At 38.8% G+C, this 20,988-nt stretch overlaps 1 protein-coding gene across 2 annotated transcripts in view; it reads left to right on the forward strand.

Annotated features, from left to right (window-relative positions):
- The window catches only part of LOC122810865 (ras and Rab interactor 3-like), a 1,223,645-nt gene that overhangs the window by 1,156,390 nt on the left and 46,267 nt on the right, over positions 1-20,988 (forward strand). For both annotated transcript variants that reach the window (XM_044082437.1, XM_044082487.1), the window contains one exon: positions 12,408-12,713. In XM_044082437.1, coding sequence (XP_043938372.1) covers positions 12,408-12,713 — 306 coding nt within the window. The remainder of the gene's footprint in view (positions 1-12,407; positions 12,714-20,988) is intronic.

Raw genomic sequence — 20,988 nt, forward strand, 5'->3', positions numbered from 1 at the left:
AAAAATAAGAATAATAATAACATACCCTAATCATCTTAATAAACTTTTTATTTTCAAAATAAAACTAATAGAACAACTTTCATTCAAACCTGGGAAATTATAAGCATTTAACCTTATCTGCCATAAAAGCTCTAGTTCATCAAGTCTAAGTGAATCACAACCTCCCCGAAAGTTGTGATGAACTTGATCTATTATAATAAATTTAAAACTATGGTTAGGAAACTGAACTATGTGTTTTGCCAACGCATTTTCAACTTTCTGTTTTTTAATAGCATACAAATGCTCGTACATACGGTCACGAAGTCTTCTTTCAGTTTTCCCTACATAATGAGCCAAACAGAACTGGCATTGAGCTAGATAAACAACCATTTTAGAATTGCAATTAACTCTCAACTTCAAGTAATATTGAAAGTTATTAATACAGAATCTATTAGATTCAGTAACATACGAACAATACTTACAAGCCTGACATTTGAACATGCCAGCTATTCTAACTGGAGGTTTTACTTGTTGTTCAAAAAAGGCTTTTAGATTTTTACCTCTTTTATAAGTCACAAAGGGGCATTCACCAACACAAGCAAAGACGCTCTTATCATTCTTAAAGATTTCCCAATTTTTAAGTAAAATCTGGAAGCAATCTCTGCTATTAAGGTTTTAAGTTGTAATAAAAGAAACCACAGTATTTCTTTTTAAGGAATCAGTTGGTAAATCAGAAAATATAACTGGGCTATTAACTAAACTGTTAGTCATAACAAAAGGGTTATTCAAAATGGGTACAAAAAGCTGATTCTGGCGTTTAGTTAATACTTCATCAATAATTTCGTCTACCAGATGGTCCAGGTAGCCACGATGCACAAACAAACCTCTAATGTACAAACACTCAGTGTTAAACTCATGATCAAGAGTGGTTATACGGGCTGCCCGAACAAGTTGACCCTTAATAATGGCACGTTTTTGATGAAGTGGGTGACAGCTAGAAAAATGTAACAATGAATTACAATATGTATTTTTTCTGAAAATTGAAGCTGTGAGTTTATGTGAAGAAAAATCTTTGGTCAACAGGACATCCAAATATGAAATAGAGTCAACACTAAAGGAGTATGTAAAGGTCAAAATATTAGTAGTGGAATTGAAGTAGTCCACTACAGACTCACAGAGGGAGCTGTCACCATCCAACAAGATAAAAATGTCGTCCAGAAACCGGGTATAAAAAATAAACTTGTCGTAAAACACACAGTTATTGAAGACAAAAAGGTGCTCCCATTGGGCCATAACAATATTTGCTACACTTGTCCCACATGGAGAACCCATGGCAACACCCACTTTCTGAAGGTAGAAATTCTCTTCAAAAATAAAATAATTATGGTCTAGAACTAGATCTAATAGTTCATGAACCAAATTATTTTCTGTTTTGGTAGAACCATGACGCTTTAAAACTTCAGCAACCCACTCCAAAGCTATTTCATATGGAATACATGTGTAAAGGTCCTTCACGTCTATGGTTAAAAAATTATACCTAGGATTGAATTGCAATTGGTTCAACCTATTAAGAAACATCCATGAATCCTTACAAATTTGTTTCAAGTTAACCAAATATTTTTGAAGGATAGAGTCGACAACCTTAGCACATGGGTAGGTAGGAGATCCTCTACCATCGACCAAAGGACGCATCGGTGGATTTATAGGATCTTTGTGGATCTTGGGGATACCAAAAATTCGAGGAAATTTAGGAAAAGAAATAGACATGTAGTTGTAAATATGTTGAGAAATACTACCTTCAATAAACATGTCTTCTATAACGTTCTTAATTGTTGAGTAAGCTTTGTTAGTTTCAGACAGTGAGCTCTCAACATATGAAGGTGAATGCAATACTTCAAGAATCCTATTGTTATAGTCACAATTATCAAAAATGACTACCCCCCCCCCCCCTATCGGGCTTACAAAGCCTGATGTCATTTAACTGAATGAATTCTAGACATTCCCTTTCCTTCGAATAACTATTACTGTAGGAACCCTAAAATGCCCAATCTGGGCTTGATTACGAATGTCAAGCTCACACACAAGCTCGAAAATTTGTAATAGAGGGTGTAATGGTGGATTGTATGTACTAGGAATCCTAAAGTTACTGGTGTTAGTTAAAGCTGAATTTCCCATCATTAAATTCAAATTAAATTTCCTAGTAAACAGTTTTAAATCAATAATTGTTTTAACAACATCAAGTTTAGACGGTGGAACATATGTAGTACCCTTAGCAAGTAACTCAACCAATTCTGCAGAGATATCAACTGAAGAGAAATTATATACCTTAAAATCGCCACTCAGATTATACAATATTCTAGGGCTGACAGGACTCAAAGTAAAACTCTCTTCCGCTAAACAATCCACACTATTAGAGGTTGGTACAGGGTTAGAAAGTACACAAACACATTCATGTTCAAAAGGTTCTTTAAAAATAGGTAGAACCATAATGTCAGAGTCATCAAGCACATTAGGAGACAAACATGCGTCATTCATTAGTTGTATTTCTGCTTCTTTTTCTGGTTGTTGAATCCAGATTGTTGTTTCTGTCTTGCTCCTAAAAAATTAGGGTCATTAGATCTTAGATTATAATGACCAGTCCTGTTGCCATATTGTATTAGTTCAGTATTCCCTGACACAGGTTGAACTGACTCATTTAAATTGATGGCGTCAGGAGCCACACCTTCAACTGATTGATAAGTCGTTTTATTAGATGAAATATTTCCTTTGGTTCCACCAGAGAAACCTGAATTAACTGGCCCCTGCCATACTTGTGCTAGTGATGGTCAGGGGTAAGCAGTACCTTCATTATAAGCTTTCAAATCTCTCTCCAGTTTTTTGACTTTGTTAGCCTTGAGTTTATTTAAATATTGGTCGATGCTCGTAAAAATCCTATTATATTCATACTTATAACGGGTAAATTCAGCATCAAGTTTAATCTTTGTGTCAAGTTCACAAACTAGTTTAGTGAATTTGGTAACAGACAGAGCATAATGTTTAGACATTAGTTCCAACAGTTCCAATCCCTGACGAAGGTGTTGAGCCTTCCTGGAAGAAACTGAGCTATCAGCTGAATGCCCATGGAAGTTGCTATGGACCATAGTATCATGCGTTGTCTGCACAGGGGCAAAGAGTGCATCCCTCCCTGCTTGTTGATGTACCACATGATTGTGATGTTGGTCTGTCCTGACCAGAAGAGTACCGTGAGAGAGAAGATGTTTGAAAGCCATCAAGGCCTGCTGGACTGCCATGAATTCCTTTAGATTTATGTGCAAATGAACCTGTTGAGAGTTCCAAGTCCCTTGAATGCATCTGCCCTCTAGATGTGCTCCACAAGCATAGTCTGAGGCATCTGTGGTGAGAGTCTGGCTGGCAGGAGGTGGACAGAAAGGCAGGCCTTTATTCTGTGCACAGGCCATCGCCCGCCAAAGGAACTCCATCTGTAGGCAGGGAATCAGAGGAAGTATCAAGTCTAAATTATGAGTGTGTTGACACCAAAGGTTTTTGAGGTACCATTGTATTTTCCTCTTATGCAGTCTGGCATATCGAATCAACAGAATACATGAAGCCATGAATCCCAGGGCTTGCAGGAATTGCCTTTCAAAGAGCTGGATCATGCTTGCCAAATTTTTGAAGTAATTCGTAAGATCCATTTGTTTCTTTTGAGGGAGGAATACCATCTGGGCGGCTGTGCTCAGGCTCGCTCCCAGGAATAAAATCTCCCTGTTGAGTACCAATTTTGACTTCTTTTTGTTGATGGTGTAGCCCAAAGAGGTGGGAAGGTTCTTCACAAAATCCAAATCCTTTAGAAGTTGCTATGGAGAGTTTGCCTGAATAAGACAATTGTCCAAGTAAGGGTAAATTTGAATGTTTCTTTGCCTGCAAAAAGCAATGACTGGAGCCAGGCATTTGGTAAAAACTCTAGAAGCAGTAGATAAACCAAAGGGTAGTGCAGAGAATTGGAAGTGCCTGTTCCCCGCCCTGAAGCAAAGGAACTGCCTGCAGCCTTCCCTTATTGGGATGTGCAGATAAGCTTCTTTGAGATCCAAAGTTACCAGCCAGGAGTCCTTGGCCAGCATTGGCAGCAACTGCTGAAGAGTGAACATTTTGAATTTGGGAATCACAAGAAAAAGACAATTAACAGACCTAATAGCCAGGGTGAAAGAAGTATAAACCTTTTTACCCCAGCCATCCAAGGCCCTAGATTCCCTGTCAGAAGGAACAGGATTTTTAGCAACCATGGTTTTAACACCTTTAGCGCCCTGAGAAATAATCTCTGGATCAGCAGTAGGATTCTTGAAAAGGAACTGATGAGAATCAGGAACTCTATAATACTGGTCAGGCTTTCTGGGAGCAGGAGGAACAGAATTAGGAGTCAAAGAATTTTCCATGAAAACATCAACTTCCAAAACTGGAGGGATAGCCAAAGGCTTATGCTATGGCAAATCCAAGTATTCCCTAATCCGTTTCTTAGACTGAGGGTAGTCCTGATTTCCCATTTGAAATGCTCCCTAAGAGTATTCAGAGTATCCCCAAAAGAAAAATCTTCTGGAGGCGAGGCAGAAGGGATGGAGTATTCTACATCAGAATCCTCAAAACCAGAAAAAAAGTTGAGAGTTTCCCTCCATCAGCAGAGTTGCTGGAAACCTCACAGTCTTAGGCAGACAAATCTTCTGGGGACAATTCCCTAATCCTCTTAGAAGGAGGTGGCTGAGAGCCCTTGATAAGGGTCAAGAAATCACTAGCCATTTTAACCATCTGAGTCTGAGGCATTTGAGGGGAGGCCAGCGCCTGGTTTGGAGTAGATTTTCAGTGGACTGCCTGCTAGAAAGCCGGAGGGACTCAGGAGGCTTAGCCACCGCAGAAGTCTGAATCAAGGTAGTCGGTCTGGATCTGGTCTCCGGGCGGAGGAAAGAGGCCTCCGAAGCTGGCGCCTTCTTAGTGGCTCCAGATCCATCAGATGTGGTGACTGGCAGAGGGTCAGAAGATGAAGTGGAAGCCTGCAATATGGAGGACTCAGAAAAGGCCTCCGCAGATGCCTACTGCTGAACATCCATGGACTGCAGGGGCAAGGAAGCGCCTCACCGACTACCTCTGGGCCGACAACCAACTTAACAGGGACATCATCGGCTAATTTGACCCTAAGCCTGTCGTGGTCCTTATCCTTGCGCTTCTTAGGAATATCTGAAGTCTGGAGAGCAGAGGACACCATACCGACGAATTTAGGCCAAACTCCGAAATGCTTGAACAAGATCCTAGCTCTACGGCGTATGGTATGCAGGTTGAAAGAAGCACAGAGAACACAATTAGGGATGTCATGCTCAAGGCCCAAACAAGTGATACAATAGGAGTGAAAATCACAGTGTGGAATCTGTTTTCCCCAGGCAAGACAGTTATTAACTTTCTCTGACATTCTTTAAAGCAAGAAAAGAAGGTCCCCAATGCAGTACTTATCTGAGGATGTCTTCAACTAAGCAGTCAGACAAAAAGAATGTACTCGGCTGACCGGCACTCGTGGAAGATGCTTCGGCTTCAGGCTCCGCAGCAAGAAAGACTGAGGAAATGGCATCGGCTGCCTTCCTTTCTACTTAACGTCCTGACATCAGGCATAAACCGAGGGCAACCGATGTCATAAACCAAGGACTTTGGTATTCTGGCCGACTGTGGGCTACCGGGAGCCGGATAACCCATTTTGTAAGGACTGCAACAGTGAAACACGATGAACATCAGGGTTTTCCTCCTACAGGATTTCCTAAATAAAGTAGTTTGTAATTTCCTTATCATATCTTTCCACACACACACACACATATATATATATATATCTAAGAATTCAATAGCTATCATGGAACTTTTCCTGGTAAATTTAAGAAAGGAGGTTGTAGGTAATTAACAAAACATGGTAATCGCTCATCAGTACCATCCCATACAAGGAACAAGTCATCTACAAATCTGCAATAGAACTTAAGAGATGATGTATATTCATTTTGATCAAGCACAAACTCATTTTCCCATTGAGCCATCACTATGTTGGCGTAGCTATGGGCACAAGATGTGCCCATAGCTACGCCAACCTTCTGTAAAAACAAATGATTCTCAAATAAAAAGACATTCTCGAGAACACTTTCTAGGAACAAGTAGATCAAGTCAACATATTTTTCATCATATTCACCATTTTTTAACAAAAACTCATGCACCATATTGATCCCTTGAAAATGTGGAATAGCAGTGAATAGAGACACTACATCAAGAGTAACAAGATAATAATTATTACCAATGTTATTCATTTCAATAAACCTGTATAAGTCCTCTAAAAACTGTTTAGAGTCCTTCAGTACTTATTTCTGTTTCTCTAAGACCGCACTCAACTTTTTATCAATAAAAATAGAAAACGGCTCAATGAGCCAACCACCCCCTGACACAATGGGGTGGAACAGTGGTTTCAAAACATTCTTATGTATTTTGGGCAAGCCATGAAATACAGGAATTAAAGGAAACTCAACAATTGTATAATCCAGCAGCTCTTTTGTAATGAGTCCACTGCAATAACAGTCATGAATAGCAGCGTATACCTCATCTTTTAAACACCCAATAGCATTATAGTCAATCCTAGCATATACACGTTCATCAGATAACATATTAAAAATAGTCTCGTAATAATACTGATAATCCATAACTATTGCACAACCTTTATTGGCGCTTTTTATCACAATGTCATTATCTTGTTGTAATTCCACTAGCGCTTTCCTTTCTGAATCATGTAAATTAAACAATGTTCCTTTAAGCCGACCATCTTTGTGCTCTTGTATCAGATCTTCCTTACATTTCTTACAGAAAGTATCAAGAAGAGGGTGAGCAACAGGTTGAAATGTACTCGGTTTTCTAAAAATCATATCATTACTACTGGTGGGATAAAGCATTCTTAACATTACATTACGCGCATCTGGTTTAAATGAAACCCTGTGTATTAAATGTTTTTTATAAATATTTTTATAAATGTTATTTGTGCAGGGTGACAAATCAATTTTGAGATGTTCCCTAATTTTTTTATGAAGCTTTTCATTGGATATTTGTTAATTGAAATGGGTATGCAAGTGTGGATGAAAAGGATGTTTTTTTTATTCTGATTTCTTCACTGCGTTGTTGCCTTTGGATGTTTTTGGTTTGAAAATATGAAGGTTGATGAATGCTGGGAGTCTAAACAAGAATATCCAATCCCTACAAGCCCTTCTCTCCCTGGAGGATGTTGACTTTTGTGTAGTGATGGAGACATGCTTTAAAATAGTGGAGATCACTGACTGTGCAGGGCTATAATGGCGTTCACATGCTTAGACCAGCTACTGTGCAGGAGGGGGCAAAAATGGTGTGTCTGAACCTACATCCATAAGATACTCACATGGAGGCCGGTAAAACAGCATGATGTACCAGAGCTTCTTCATGCCTAAATAACCATCATTAAGGTCCCATACCATATATTAGCTAGCTACAGAACTCCCTCTATCACACATGAAAGCCACAATGCTTGTTTACAGGAACTGGAATCACTTAGAATGCCATTTTATTTGGTGAGCTAAATTGACTGAGAAACATACACCAATAAGAATGTAGAAGCATACCGGTTTCTGACCTTTCTCAGTACAAATGCCCTGGAACAATTAGTCAGAGTACCTACTTGGGGCAGTAACATCTTCAGCTTCTGCTTACTAATATGGGAGAAGCTTGCACTATCCCTTGCATATCTTTATTATTTGTTGTGTCTAAACATAAAGCAGTCTCCCTCGAAATAAAACTGAAACCAGAGATTCCTTCCACCCAAGGTACCCTTAGAAATTAATGACAAGCTACTTACTCCTAACTGATGCATTGGCAAGTTTCAGATCCCCACCAGATCCATTTAATTCCATTGAACATGCAGAAACATGCACCACCACACTATGCCAATAGGTAAACAGCTGCATAGATGCAGCTGTACCCTGTAGGAACATGTGCAGGGCAAACCCCAGAAACAAACCCACAGAGAGGAATATAATATCAACAAGTTTTATAATAAAAGGAAAACAATTTTGACCAAAAGTAAGAAGAGCAATTCCCAGAATGTTAGAGTCCCTGTCACTAAAATAAATAAACAACTCAGAAGCTAAATAAAATCCACCAAAGCCATGTCTGAGGCTAAAATAGCTACCCAATCCAAAGACAATCGCAATCCCTTTTTAGTTATGTTCATAATCTCAAAAGCTTAATAGAGCAATGCAATGAGCCAATTGTGAATGAGGTTACCTACACTGAGGGTGAAGATAAAGCAAACCTATTGGCCAATAAATTGAGCTCTAACTTTACCCCTTTCTCCCCTGTCTGACCCTCAAGATATAAACTGAAACTGGATCACCTCCAGCTATCACACAAGACCAAGTCCTAAAAGTGCTATCAAATGTAAAAATACTGCATTGATGGGTCCTGATAACATTCCTGGATGCATCTTAAATAGCATGAAGCATGATTTAGCCACACTCCTAACACTGCTCAGTCTCAGCCTCCAAACAGGTTTTGTACCAGGTGAATAGAGAAAAGCTACAGTCACTCCCCTGCATAAGGGAGGGCCGCGCACAGATCCAGGCAATTACAGACCCATAAGTCAGACCAGCCTCATAAGCAAAGCTATGGAAAGACTTACCATGAAACTAATCAATCAGGACATAGGGAACCAACAAACACTCAACCTGTCTCAGCTTGGATTCGTCAAGGGCAGGTCACACTTACTCAATCTGGTGGATTTGTTTTTTTTGAAAAAGTCACCAAAGCAATGGATGATGCTAGAATGGTACACACCATGTACCTTGACCTAGCCAGAGCTTTAGACAGAATTCCCCACTCAGGCATAGTATAAAAGCTAAATAAAGGGGGAATAAACCCCTTTGTCACCCATTGGGTAGCCAACTAGCTCACAGACAGGACATAGATAATCAAAGTAGGTGAAGTTACTTCCAAATAGAGACCAGTTACCAATGTAGTCCCCAGGGTTCTTTGTTTAGAACTTCTCCTGTTTAGCATCTACTTTTCTGAAGTAAAAGTCAATGCCAAAGCACTCTGGCTAACTAAGTTTGCAGATGACTGCACACCAGGAGTAGTTATTAAATCCTCAAATTGATTTTGCCATCCTGCAGGAAGGTTTATCCAGAATAACTATACTGAAACTAAATGCCAAAATTGCATTACTGTATCCTTTGAGAAGTTATCTACCCATGGAAACTATCACATTCACAATACGCAGCTAAGAACTGACCCAGTTGTTCAGGATTTGGGAACTTATGTGGACAGTAACCTAACTTTTGACCAACATGTGTCCATTGTTGTAAGAAAGCCCTTCTATATTGCACAGCTTATAAAAAAAATATTGTGTTTAGATCTAGGGATATCACTGTCCTCCTTTACTTAGCCCTCATTAGGCCAGTTATTTAATATAATGTCCCCTTTGGAATGTAACTGTCCAATTACATTCAACAACTGGAACAATCACATAAATTCCTCACTAAAAGAATATAAGGCCTAAACAAGATTTACCACAAGGATCTACTCAAAGCCTGTCACTATACTCTGAATCCTACAGACTACTAAGAGGTGACCTGTGTCTGGCATACAAGGCATCCTGCAACCCATTACTGATGGATTTACTGCATATCACATAGCATCAGAAATACTCAGTCTGGGGATCTAAACCTCTTCTAGAACATCAGCATAACTGTTTGCAGGGATAGGTATATCTTGCAGAGAATACCACTGCTGTGGAACAGATTCTCCATCTACATAAAACAAAGTTCAGCCTTGCCCATATTTAAGTGCAATTTAGATCTATGGATGGGAAACAGAAATTTTACCCCAAGACTTCTCTCTGTACTACTAATGGACAAAGGCAGCTCCTAAATGCTTTATCCTGAGGGTGGCCTAATGGTTAAGGTATTTGCCTTACAAACACAAGGTGCAGGGTTTGAGTCTCACAAGGGATAATTGGCCAGGCTTAAAATGGCTCGCAAGGGCAGTTAGCCTAGTACTAATCTATCTATGAACCATGCATAGGCCCCCTCAAATTATCTATGGTATGATCCCAGTTATTCTCACTGGGGTAATGTATAATTATTGACCATGGGTTGGGAAAGACCAATCTATAACAAAATGGGATACGTTATTTCAAGCATAAGAATGGAAATTGGCTAGGCTTAAAATGGCCTGCAAGGGTAGCTAGCCTAGCACTTACCTATGAACCTGTGTAATCAAAATCTGGTATTCAGTGTTATAGACTTTAAATCATTTGACTGCTGAAAACTTGTATATCTGGCATATAGCCATATATGTATTTTAGGAGTAGAATTTTTTTAAAACATGTTAAGTGCTATTTATTGGTATTGCTTTATTAGTTGGATGTTAGAGACAGTCTGTAGATCCTGTGCGCTATCATAGGTTGGTACTAGGCTATCGGGCCAAGGACATAAGTAAGCCTAGCCAACAAAGTTCCCTGGCTTACGCCAACCCAAGAAAGTTAATTTCCTGTGCCTCTGTTGAGCAGAGCCACAGAAGTGATCCCCGGGATGTATTTCCTATTTCCCATCCAATCATCAAGATTTTTCTTGAAGAGTGTTAATGAGGAACTTTGCTTGACATAGATGGGTAGCTTGTTCCAGAGTATGGGAAGTCTCTGGGACAGGAATCTATCCCTCCAGCATGTCCTGTTTATTGTGGTGTGTATGTAAGTGGCACCCCTCTTTCAGGGTGTGCATGACAGTCTCTTTACCGAAGGTGATGCACCTGTAGTCCTGCAGCTATTGCTAATGCAGCAACCAAGTTAACTCTATTCCCCCAGGATAGGCAAGCTGGTGTTGATCACTGTCTCTCCAGCTTCCCCTGTCTGTGTCCTCCAGCACCCTGAACACTTTCCAAACATGGGCCAACCAAGCTGCAGTAGGGCTTTACCCCTCTGCACCATGGTGCTGAGTTTTGCGTATATTTTTTATTCTCTGCAATAAAGACAGTATGAGTGGAATCGGAGATGGCATAGGTCATGGCATTTGGAGGATATATATATTTTTTTAATGCATTTTTCCATTGACTGCTAGTGGGTTGTAGATGTTTGTTAGGTTTTTACAGCAAAAGTGACACTTGTATTTGTGCAGTGGAAGTCGGTGTTTTTGTAGATACTCTTAAGGTTTTTGTAACAAGTTTGCTTTTGCAGTCAGTCAATCTGATTATGGTGGCTGGCTTCCTGGAAGAAGATGTTTGCAAAAAGTGGACCATTGGAGAAAGGACAGGATTTTTGGCAGTCTTTGTGCTCAGTCAGTTAGTGTAGGGTGTGATATGTGGGGCAACATGCTGGTGATTTGATTACTAGGTGGTTTTGTTGTGTGTGATCAGTCAGTAGTTGGGCTCTGATATTCTGGGGCATGTTTACATATATCATGATTATGTGTCCTGTTACCACTCTCAGAGGTTTAAGATATGTTTTACATTATTGGGAACTATGTTATGAATTTATTTAGTTATTTGCTTATTGTCTCATGCATTGTTCATGGAAATAGTTGCTAAGTATATGTTTTATTAGGTTACAGCCTGTTTTTGCTCTTTGTGTTGATTTTATGATATATGTTTTATCGCTTTTTCTAGGATGCATCAGTGATTATGAGGTAGGACAGCTGTTTCCCTGTGGATTGCATTACACTTTATATTTCTGTATGCATTTTACTGAAGACTTTTTGGGGAGGGGTGAGAACCTTATGCAGAATATGTCCCAGCTGAAGAGCTGATAGCCATTTATTCCTCAGAGTTTACTTAACCAAACTCTTTGGTATGTTCATTTGTGGTAACAAAGATACATTTCACTCCATATTAGGTCAGTTCATTTTTCCACTGTAAAGTATCCTGCATTCAGTCAAAAAGAGACTGACTTCTGTTAATCTTCTAGCCTGGAATGTGAATTTCCAGTATCAGGATATCTTGCCACAGAAATTTCACTTTTTTAGATTCACTGTTAACATGTTGTTCTTTTTCCAAGCTGGTTTGCTAAGCTACAAGTCACACTCACTTACTGTTCACTCTCACCATCATAAGAGCAAAATTTTCTGAATCAGACGTTTCCCTTTCTTGTGAATTACAGCCTAGTGCATGTATTCTTTGAACTATTTTCCAGACATATCCACCTTGATTTTGTAGGTGTAAAACTGGAGTGATAATTGTCAGCAGCATGCAATATAATCATATTACAAATAAATGATAATATAGATAATTTCAAATTAGTAATTAAAACTGAATATAAAAAGGAAGCAATGTCCACTTTATGATAACATTCTACACTCTGTAGTCAGATAGTTGGTCAGTATATGTAACCACACCATTTATTTTTCTTGCAGATAGTATAATAGAGGAAGCACTGTACAAAGGCATCCTGAAACCCTTGAAAAATCACATCTACTTCCAGCTCAATGAATTTCATACCAAGGATGGCACTTTGAAGAAACTGAAGGACAACCAGAAGACAATGAAATGCCAGAGTCTGCCTGGACTTGGAGTTACTGCCAGTGTACCTGATGCTGCAGGACTTGAGAAAATCCGTCAAAAATTCACTTTGATGCACTCCACCTATTCTCCTAAGAAGAAGGTGATGCAGCTCCTGAAAGCCTGCAAACTCATTTATGACGCCATGGCAAACACATCAAGTAAGTAACAGGAGACATACCAGACAGGTTAGAAGACAATGGAGCCACTTCCACCTTTAACTCGACCGGGATGTTGTTTTTGTATACCATTCATTAAGTGAAATTAAAAAGTAATAGTGCTCATTGTTTTATGGTCCAGTGAGCCCCTCCTTACGAGTACAATTTAAGGTGTATAAAAGTTTGTCTGACCTACAAGAAGCTGTCCACCCCAGTATCTAATATGTTTAAGCATATAAATCTGGTATTGTACTGTTTTGGTGGGAAGTACTGTAAGTATACATTTCATTATAGACTGTCAAGTTATTTTTTAGTTAGAGGGATATATTCATATATATTCCTACTTGCACTTGACTTTTTTGTACTGGTCTGAAACTTATGGTTTGTGGATCATCTGATCAAATTTTACTTCAGTTCAAATGAAGCAGAATCTGAATGATGGTTTTGCATGAGGATTTGCTGCCTTGTGCCTCTTTTACTTACATAGCCAACTCTGCAGTCAGTACTCCTCATTCAAAAAGACATTTACGCTTCCATGATTGAACTTTGTTTAGACCACTGTTATTTTTCCACAAGTGGTAGTCGCATAAATCTTAATATTCACATCTTTTACTTAAATGTATGCCCTACGGTGGTACCATACTGTAATTCACACACTTTCATTGCTGAAATCTTGTAAGGTATCATAAAACAGAGCATTCTCTTTTGAAATCTTAATAGACAGCGAGATTCCACACCTTCAAGTTTTGATCATATAAGGTCTTGTCATAATATAAAAGTTATAAGGCATTTACAGATCTGAAGTTGTAACACAGCAGCAAGAATTCCAACCTGGATGTGATACTCAGCTGAGGCACTAACCAATGTTGTACATAATATTTATATGGTAGTTTAGCAATGATCCACAACTGGGTGTGGGTATTACAGGATTTATCCACACTTGGTATGATTAGATCATGAAGGTAAAACCCAAGTGATTAAACAAAGCCAACCGTAGGTAAATCTTGTGATACCCACACAGAGGAGTGGGTTATTGCTATTATACAATGAGATTATTTAATGTAGAAAAGTCTTACCCCTTTTTAAATAATACCATTGTATAAATATTCTGGGACATGTATAATGAATGCTGTGCATGCACTAAACATCTAAGTGCTTGTAAAGTACAAGTGTTCTGTTTTTTCCCCCTAAGTATTTATACATTTCCTATTGTGCCTTACATGCAGAATATTTTGATTTCTTTTTTTTTTTATTCTGTTCATGTGGTATTGGGGGAGGTATCTTCTGGGCAGAGTATGTATTGTGGTTTTTCTTTTTAATTCAGGTACTGCAGAGTTTGTGGAAGTGGGTAATGTGTACAATTTAGGAAATCATTCTACTGATGCAGGTTATTCACAGTTGCATCGAGAGCCATGAGATGCTTTTCTGAATTTTTTTTTCTGCAGGGAATTTTTTTTTTTTTTTGTAACAGTTATAGTCTCCACTTTGCAGTGCAGAGAAATGGTGTTTTGGTTAGACTTCTTTCTGTTGGGATTTCTCATTTACAATGGGCACACTGATTGCACTGTCCAATCAGCATGCATGTTTTTTTAATTTAAATGCCCAATTATTGTATAATGAATAACATTAAAGTTTGTGACAAGAGTTCTTGAATCATGCATACACACTAGTACATGAAAAGTACCTTGCTTTTGGGAAAATACTTAAGCTTTTGAGATGTCTTCTTAGCCTTGTTTTCATGGTGCTTGCATTATCTGTGATATCAAAAGCTACCTGTAATCATCACTTCTGAGTATGCAAGCAAAGGAAAAATGATAACCAGAGCACTGTACATCATTAACATTTAATTATATAGTTAACTTCTTATTGAACTCAACAGAAGTCTCGTAGTTAACACAGAGGACTAAAGTTCTAAACTGTTGATGTGCTGTTTCCTGTTACCAAAGGGTACAGGGTTTAATTCCTTCTATCTCCATTTGGCTATTATGCAACTCTTAGGAAGGCTCTTAACTAGGTCATGCTTATAACTTGTCCTGAAAAAAGTTTACCTGATTCACAGATGTATACAAAAAAGTCTAAATATATGTATGCAACTCATAAACATGAAATGAATTCTGCTTTGCATTAAATTATTTTATAAGAATTACTAAAATAAATTTGTTGTGTATGTTAGCTTACAAAATAGACACACCTTCAGAATTATGGTATGCAGAGAATAAAAAAGTTACATTTTTCTGGTGGGAAGTTTTTGTTGAAGAAATATCTGAATATTTTCCACATGCTGACCATCAATGCAGCCTGACTGAGATAAAAATCTTAGAGACTTATATAAGCACTTGTTTCATTATGCAGATGTGATGACAGAAAAAAATGCCCAACTAATCTTGACTTATTTTGTACCATTATCTTTGTGTTGGTCCTCGTGTGTCTTTTCCTTTAGCCCACTACCCATCCAACCTTCTTGAAGAACAATAGAGTTTTGCAGCCCACCACTCACTTGGGTAACCTGTTCCATTTAGTTTTAAAGATTAGGTTGAACTTTATTGCCTTACTGTGTCCCTCCTCTTACTTCTCTCTTTTCCTTTTAGGCTGTGTGCCATCACAGAGTCTATAAGTGACAAGTGTACCCATACTGTTTGTCATTTCTTGTCAATCCTCAAATGAAAGTATACTTCAATTTCATAATCGTTCATCATTCTGTTTTTCCTTCATTCTCTGTATAGTCATGGTAGCCTTGTTTTTTTTACCTTCTTGTAATGCCCGTTATCCTGATCTGTACAGTAGTACAAGAAATGAACAAGAACGCCACCTAGAGCCTCACCATACAGAACTATTTTAAGTCTGAAAAATGGCAAGTATGAGGCCAAGGGATGATTAAACATTTCTGTTCAGGGAGTCTCTTCCACTAAAATATAATCCACCCTTTTACTGGCTTTATCTGCAGCTTTACCACTTTCCATCTGATAGATTATTTCTACTTTTATTTAAACATCCAGTCTTTCTTCATCTCTGCCTTTAAGGGTCTTATGTCCATTTTTATAGCTTTCTCCCCAGGCTTTATTTAAACAGCATCATTCACAAATGGGAGGATCCTGTTCTCATTACCCTCACGATGTGTACTATAAAACTGGTCTGTGGAATCACAATCATCACTTCTCTTTCCATTAGAAGGATCCTTGTCACCGTTATTCCTTCCTACCTCGCAGCCACCTTTGACTCATTTACTTTTCTTCTATTCCGTATCCCTTTGGTGTGGGACTGATTAAGAGATTTTACCGACTTCAAAGTATAAAACACCAACCTGCTTTCCTTTATCAAGGTCCAGCACAACTCAGTCATAAAACTGCATTGATCTTGACTGACATGACCGTTTTCTACAAAGCCATGTTGGCACCTCTTCTTTCTATACCCTTCCTTGGCATGTAACTGTCTATTAGATTCTCTGGTTCTCTTTCCCCTTTCCAGGCCGGTAGTCTTGCATCCTTGTGACTGTGGAGATAAAAGCATGTGTTAATTGATAATTCTTGCATTCTCTTCACTCCTGCAATCCTCACTGTACCACCTTCTCTGCACAACCAGTATGTATAGCTCTGTGGTGTCCTTTCTTTTTTCTTGTAATATCTAAAGAATCTTTTCCTTCCATCTCTATTTCTTCTGCTCCATCTTTATTGAAATTTGCTTTTGCGTTTCACTATTGTAGTCGTCCATTTCTAACTTCCTCCTAATCCTGCCTAAATTTGCCTCCTCCCTTTTTCAGCTAAGGAAATGTATTTTCCTTTTACTTACTTTCTCCTTAACTTTCCTTTTGAAACATACTGATCTGTTTCCTGCCTTGCTTCTTTTTAGTAGACACTTCTGCATAGCTGTTTTTATTTGCAGGGTGTTTGGCCCCTTTACCTATCTGCAGTTTTCAATTTCGATCTCTGAAAGATCTTTAAATTTAACATAGTCTGCCCTTCTGTAGTCCCACAATTTGGTTTTATTTGTATGTTGTTGCACTGGGGCATGATGAGTCAGAACACTGTATGGTCAATGATTGCCAGGGGACTTTTACCATCCTTTCTCAGACCCCCCCCCCACAACCATCTTTCCTTTTTACAAAGTCTAGTATAATCTTTGTATACTAAATGAATGAAAACCTCCTTTCAGTACTGACACTGTTTAATTCTTCTCTCTCTCTTTCTTTTCATTGCAGGAATGGATCAGTCTGATTCTTGTTAATAAAACTCTCCCATTATATCAACTTTCCTTTTTCTCTGACCTAAGACCTTATCCATTTTTCCCTCTTTGTAATCCCCTCTTTAAGCATTCACGGAATTGAAAATTGTACACAAAAAAAATCACTTTTTTTTCTTTTTAGTCTTAACACCTAGGTTTTAACTTTTGATTGTTTCTGAGGCTCCTCTCTTCCTTGTTCTGGTCCTCTGCAAACAAGTACCTACCTCAGTGTTTATGGTCTGCATTGCTTGAGCAAGTGATATTTTCTGGGGCCTCCATATTGCCATCCTTTTCAGCATTAGTCCAGTTTTGTGTCATACCTATAATGTTTGCTTTTCCTCACTCTTGTGATCTGCAGCCTGCTTATATTCTTGCCTAAATTCATGTCATTTCCTAAACATGGCCCTCTACATTCTTACCAGTCTTCTCTGCCCTCTTTGGCATTCTTTGTGATCAAATCTCCAATCACTAGAGGCCCTTCATGTCTCTGCCACTCCTCCAGCAGTCATTTCCAGGCTACCTGTGCTCACCCTCCTCCTGTGTTAATTATGCCGTTTGCAATACTTCTGAAGCTTTCTCATTTCCACTTGGGCCTGTCCCCTCTAGGTTATGACTGCCTCCTATCTCCTTGGGCCCTCACCCACTACTAACCCCTCCTCCTGTTCCTTGATGCCCTGTTTCTCTTTAGTTCCCTTCTGTCATGTGTGCAAGTGTACTGCATCTGGCACACCTGATATCTTCTGGTCTGCCAGTCTGTCATACCACTTACTCATACTGAATCTACTCTTTTCCAGCTATATTGCTGTTTTTACTTTATCTTGCGTGTCTGTTTCTCTTTTTACTACCCGTTTCCTACAGCTATAATTGCCCAGTTTCTGTTATTTTCCCATGTGTTTCCCCTGCACCTGACTACATAGGTTCTGAGCTATTCAGTTACCATCATCACCTGAACTACCTCAGCTTCTAGCATCCAAGGCCTCAAACATGGTCCGCCCTGACCTTCACCCCACAGGTCTTGACCCCCACCCGAGCATATGTCGAGTGCCTAACTATCTGTCTCTCACTTGCCCTGACCTTCACCCCATAGGTCTCGACCCCCACCCAAGCATATATAGAGTGCCTAACTATCTGTCCCTCACCTGCCCTGACCTTTGGTCCACAGGTCTCGAACCCACCCTGGCATATATACATAGAGTGCCTAACTATAGCAGTCCTTCACCTGCCCTGCAGCCCTTTTCCCTCATTTTTATTTATTATCTAATTCTGTTTTTCATGTTTGAATATGCTCTGTACTGTTTGCTCTTAGTCTGCACTGCTTCTTGCTGCCTTTTGTGTACTAAATCTTTCTTTCTTCTCCAGTGACTTACTTCATTATGAAGTAAAGGGCACCAATGTTAATAGCTCAGCAGGTTTCATGCCCACCTTCCAAAGATAAGAAGGTAATGGTTTTTATAGCAATGCCTGCCTCTTAAGGTTATGTGGCTATATTGTAACAGCAATAAAGCCTGAAAGGGTACTATGCCACTGAGGTATTATCCTTTGCGGGCATGAGACAACTTATGGCCCATTTCACAGACACATTGTTAGCCCATCTGGATCCTGCCAAAGCTCTTCTGCCACTTGTACAACAAAGAGTGTAAACTTAAAACTGAATAAAAATGTAACAGAATTCACTTCATCACTCTTTAAATCATCAGCCTTAGAAACTCACTCCTCCTTTAGTAACACGATCTGTACACAGTATAATATGCTCATGTACATACTGAGTTACTGTTTTTTTTAAGGGGGCATTTTGAACACATACTTTGTATTCATCAAGCATAATACAAAACAATGTTTTTTTCCGAAAAAAAAAAAAAAAAAAAAAGATTTCTACTGAAACTGAATTATGCCACCTACTGATAGTAAAACTTAAAGAGCATAAATTTATATTTAAACGTGAATAAATACATTTCCAATATATTTGCTAAAGCAGACCATGCCCTTTCATGAACTGAAAAAAAAGTGTGGTTGTTTTTTCAACAAAGTTATGTCTTAGAAAGTTCATAGGTTCACATGTACTATTGATCTGTGAGGATCTTAAGAAGCCTAGTGTTACCTTCCCTGGTAGTTTTTTAGTCCTTATGTTTTGTGCATGAATAATACAGCTGTGGGAAGAACGGAAATGTGTTGGGATATTTACGCGTTCCCCCCTATCTAGAAGAAACATGGGTGCTAAACCATGGGTGAATTTAGTTTCCCATCCAGTCATCCAAATTACATTTGAATAGAGTAAGAGAAATACTTTGCCTTATGTGGAATAGAAGATGGCTCCACAGAAGAGGTATTCTATGTGACACATACCTATACCTGCAACATGTTCTATTTACATTGCAATACAGATTGAGATACCTTGAGTGGGTGTACCAATGGACTTAGGAATGTGTAATAGGTCTGACAGGTGAGTTGAGGTAGCACATGTGAGGCACAGGTCACCTTTTAGTAGCATATATAATAGCAACATGAGAGACAAGGCTTTGAGGTGGTCTACATAGTTTTTATGATTTAGGCCCATGACTTTTTTAGTGAGAAAGTGTTGTGGTCATTCCAGTTGTGACAAGTGTTTGGATAGGTACATACTAAAATAAACATATTAAGTGATAAGTCTAATGACAGCCAAGAGCTGTGAGAAGATTACATCCCTGGACATGGGTGCCATACCTTTAGATATTAGCTGTGTGATGATTACGACAGTCGACATATAGTGATCAAAGGACAGTTTATAGATGACATACGTTTCCAGATTCCTAACAAAAGGATCAACTTTCATGGGAGTGTTATCAAGGAGATCACCGCAAGGGAAGTCATACTTGCCAAAGGATACTTCTATACATTTCTTGACATTTAGTTTTAGTTCATGGCTTTGGCATCTGCTATTTGTTTGAGACAGGCCATCTTGAAGGATTTTTGTGTCTTCTAGGGAGTTTATAATGGCACCAAGTTTACAGATGTACAAATTTAGTCAGTCATAAAGCTTTAACATTTGCTTTGTTCACAGAGAAGTAAATGCCAAACAGGAATGTCTCAAGGACTGAACCCTTGTGTACGCCACTAATGACGAGTCTTTTGGAGGAGGTAGAGCTTCCCACCCTAATTTCCTGAGATATATTTGTGAGCCAAAATTGCTACCCAATAAATTAAAAAGGGATCAACATTTAGCAGATTGTGAAGTCTAGATATGTAGTGTGTATGGATTTGCCTTCATCCATTGCTTCAGTAACCTTTTCAAAGTCAGTAAGGTTAAGGAGACAGGATCTGCCTTTGATAAGCCTAAACTGTCTTGGGTCAAGAGGATGTAGGGTGGCAATGTCCTTGTTTATTAATTCTATAATGATCCTTTCCATAGCCTTACAGATGAAGCTGGTCTGGATTATGGGTCTGTAGTTACCCGGGTCCATTGAAGTCTCACCTTTGTGCAAGGAGATGACTGCTGTTGTCCTCCATTCATCCTACATAAAGCCTGTTTGGATACAAATACTGAATAGCCTCTATAGAGGAGATGACAAGTCATACTTCAGGCTGACTAGTAGTCATGTATGTTGGATAGTGCCTTCAGGACTTGTTCTTGGGAAATTTGAGGTGGGAATATAGGAAGCAAGATGTGGGTAAGGTTTCAGATAAATTTATCAGCAAAAGACTGATTATATGCTTCTTAGTCCAGGTATGTGATATCATTTACTATTATTTCTGCACAGTGCTGGGCATTGGTTCTGAGGTTTCAAACATAGTTAAAGAAAGCTGTGTGGTTATCCTGCACCTGTCTGGCTATTTCTACATCATATCAGGCTTTTGTTAAGTTGATCAGGGTCTGGTGGCCCCTGCTAAGTTTAGCAAGAGTGTTTTTATCACCCTTAGAGTTAAATTTATTTTTGTGTGCAGTGAGTTGTATCTTTTATTACAGAATCAGTTTATATTTGGGTTCCACCACTTGGGGTTATTCTTAAATTTGACATTATATTTACTTAAGAGGGTGACAAATGCACAAATTAGCAGTAACATTAGCACTTAGATGATGGTAGGC

The sequence above is a fragment of the Protopterus annectens genome, chromosome 1.part0, assembly GCF_019279795.1.
Source record: "Protopterus annectens isolate FY-2018-M chromosome 1.part0, PAN1.0, whole genome shotgun sequence".
NCBI classification, from domain to species: domain Eukaryota; kingdom Metazoa; phylum Chordata; order Ceratodontiformes; family Protopteridae; genus Protopterus; species Protopterus annectens.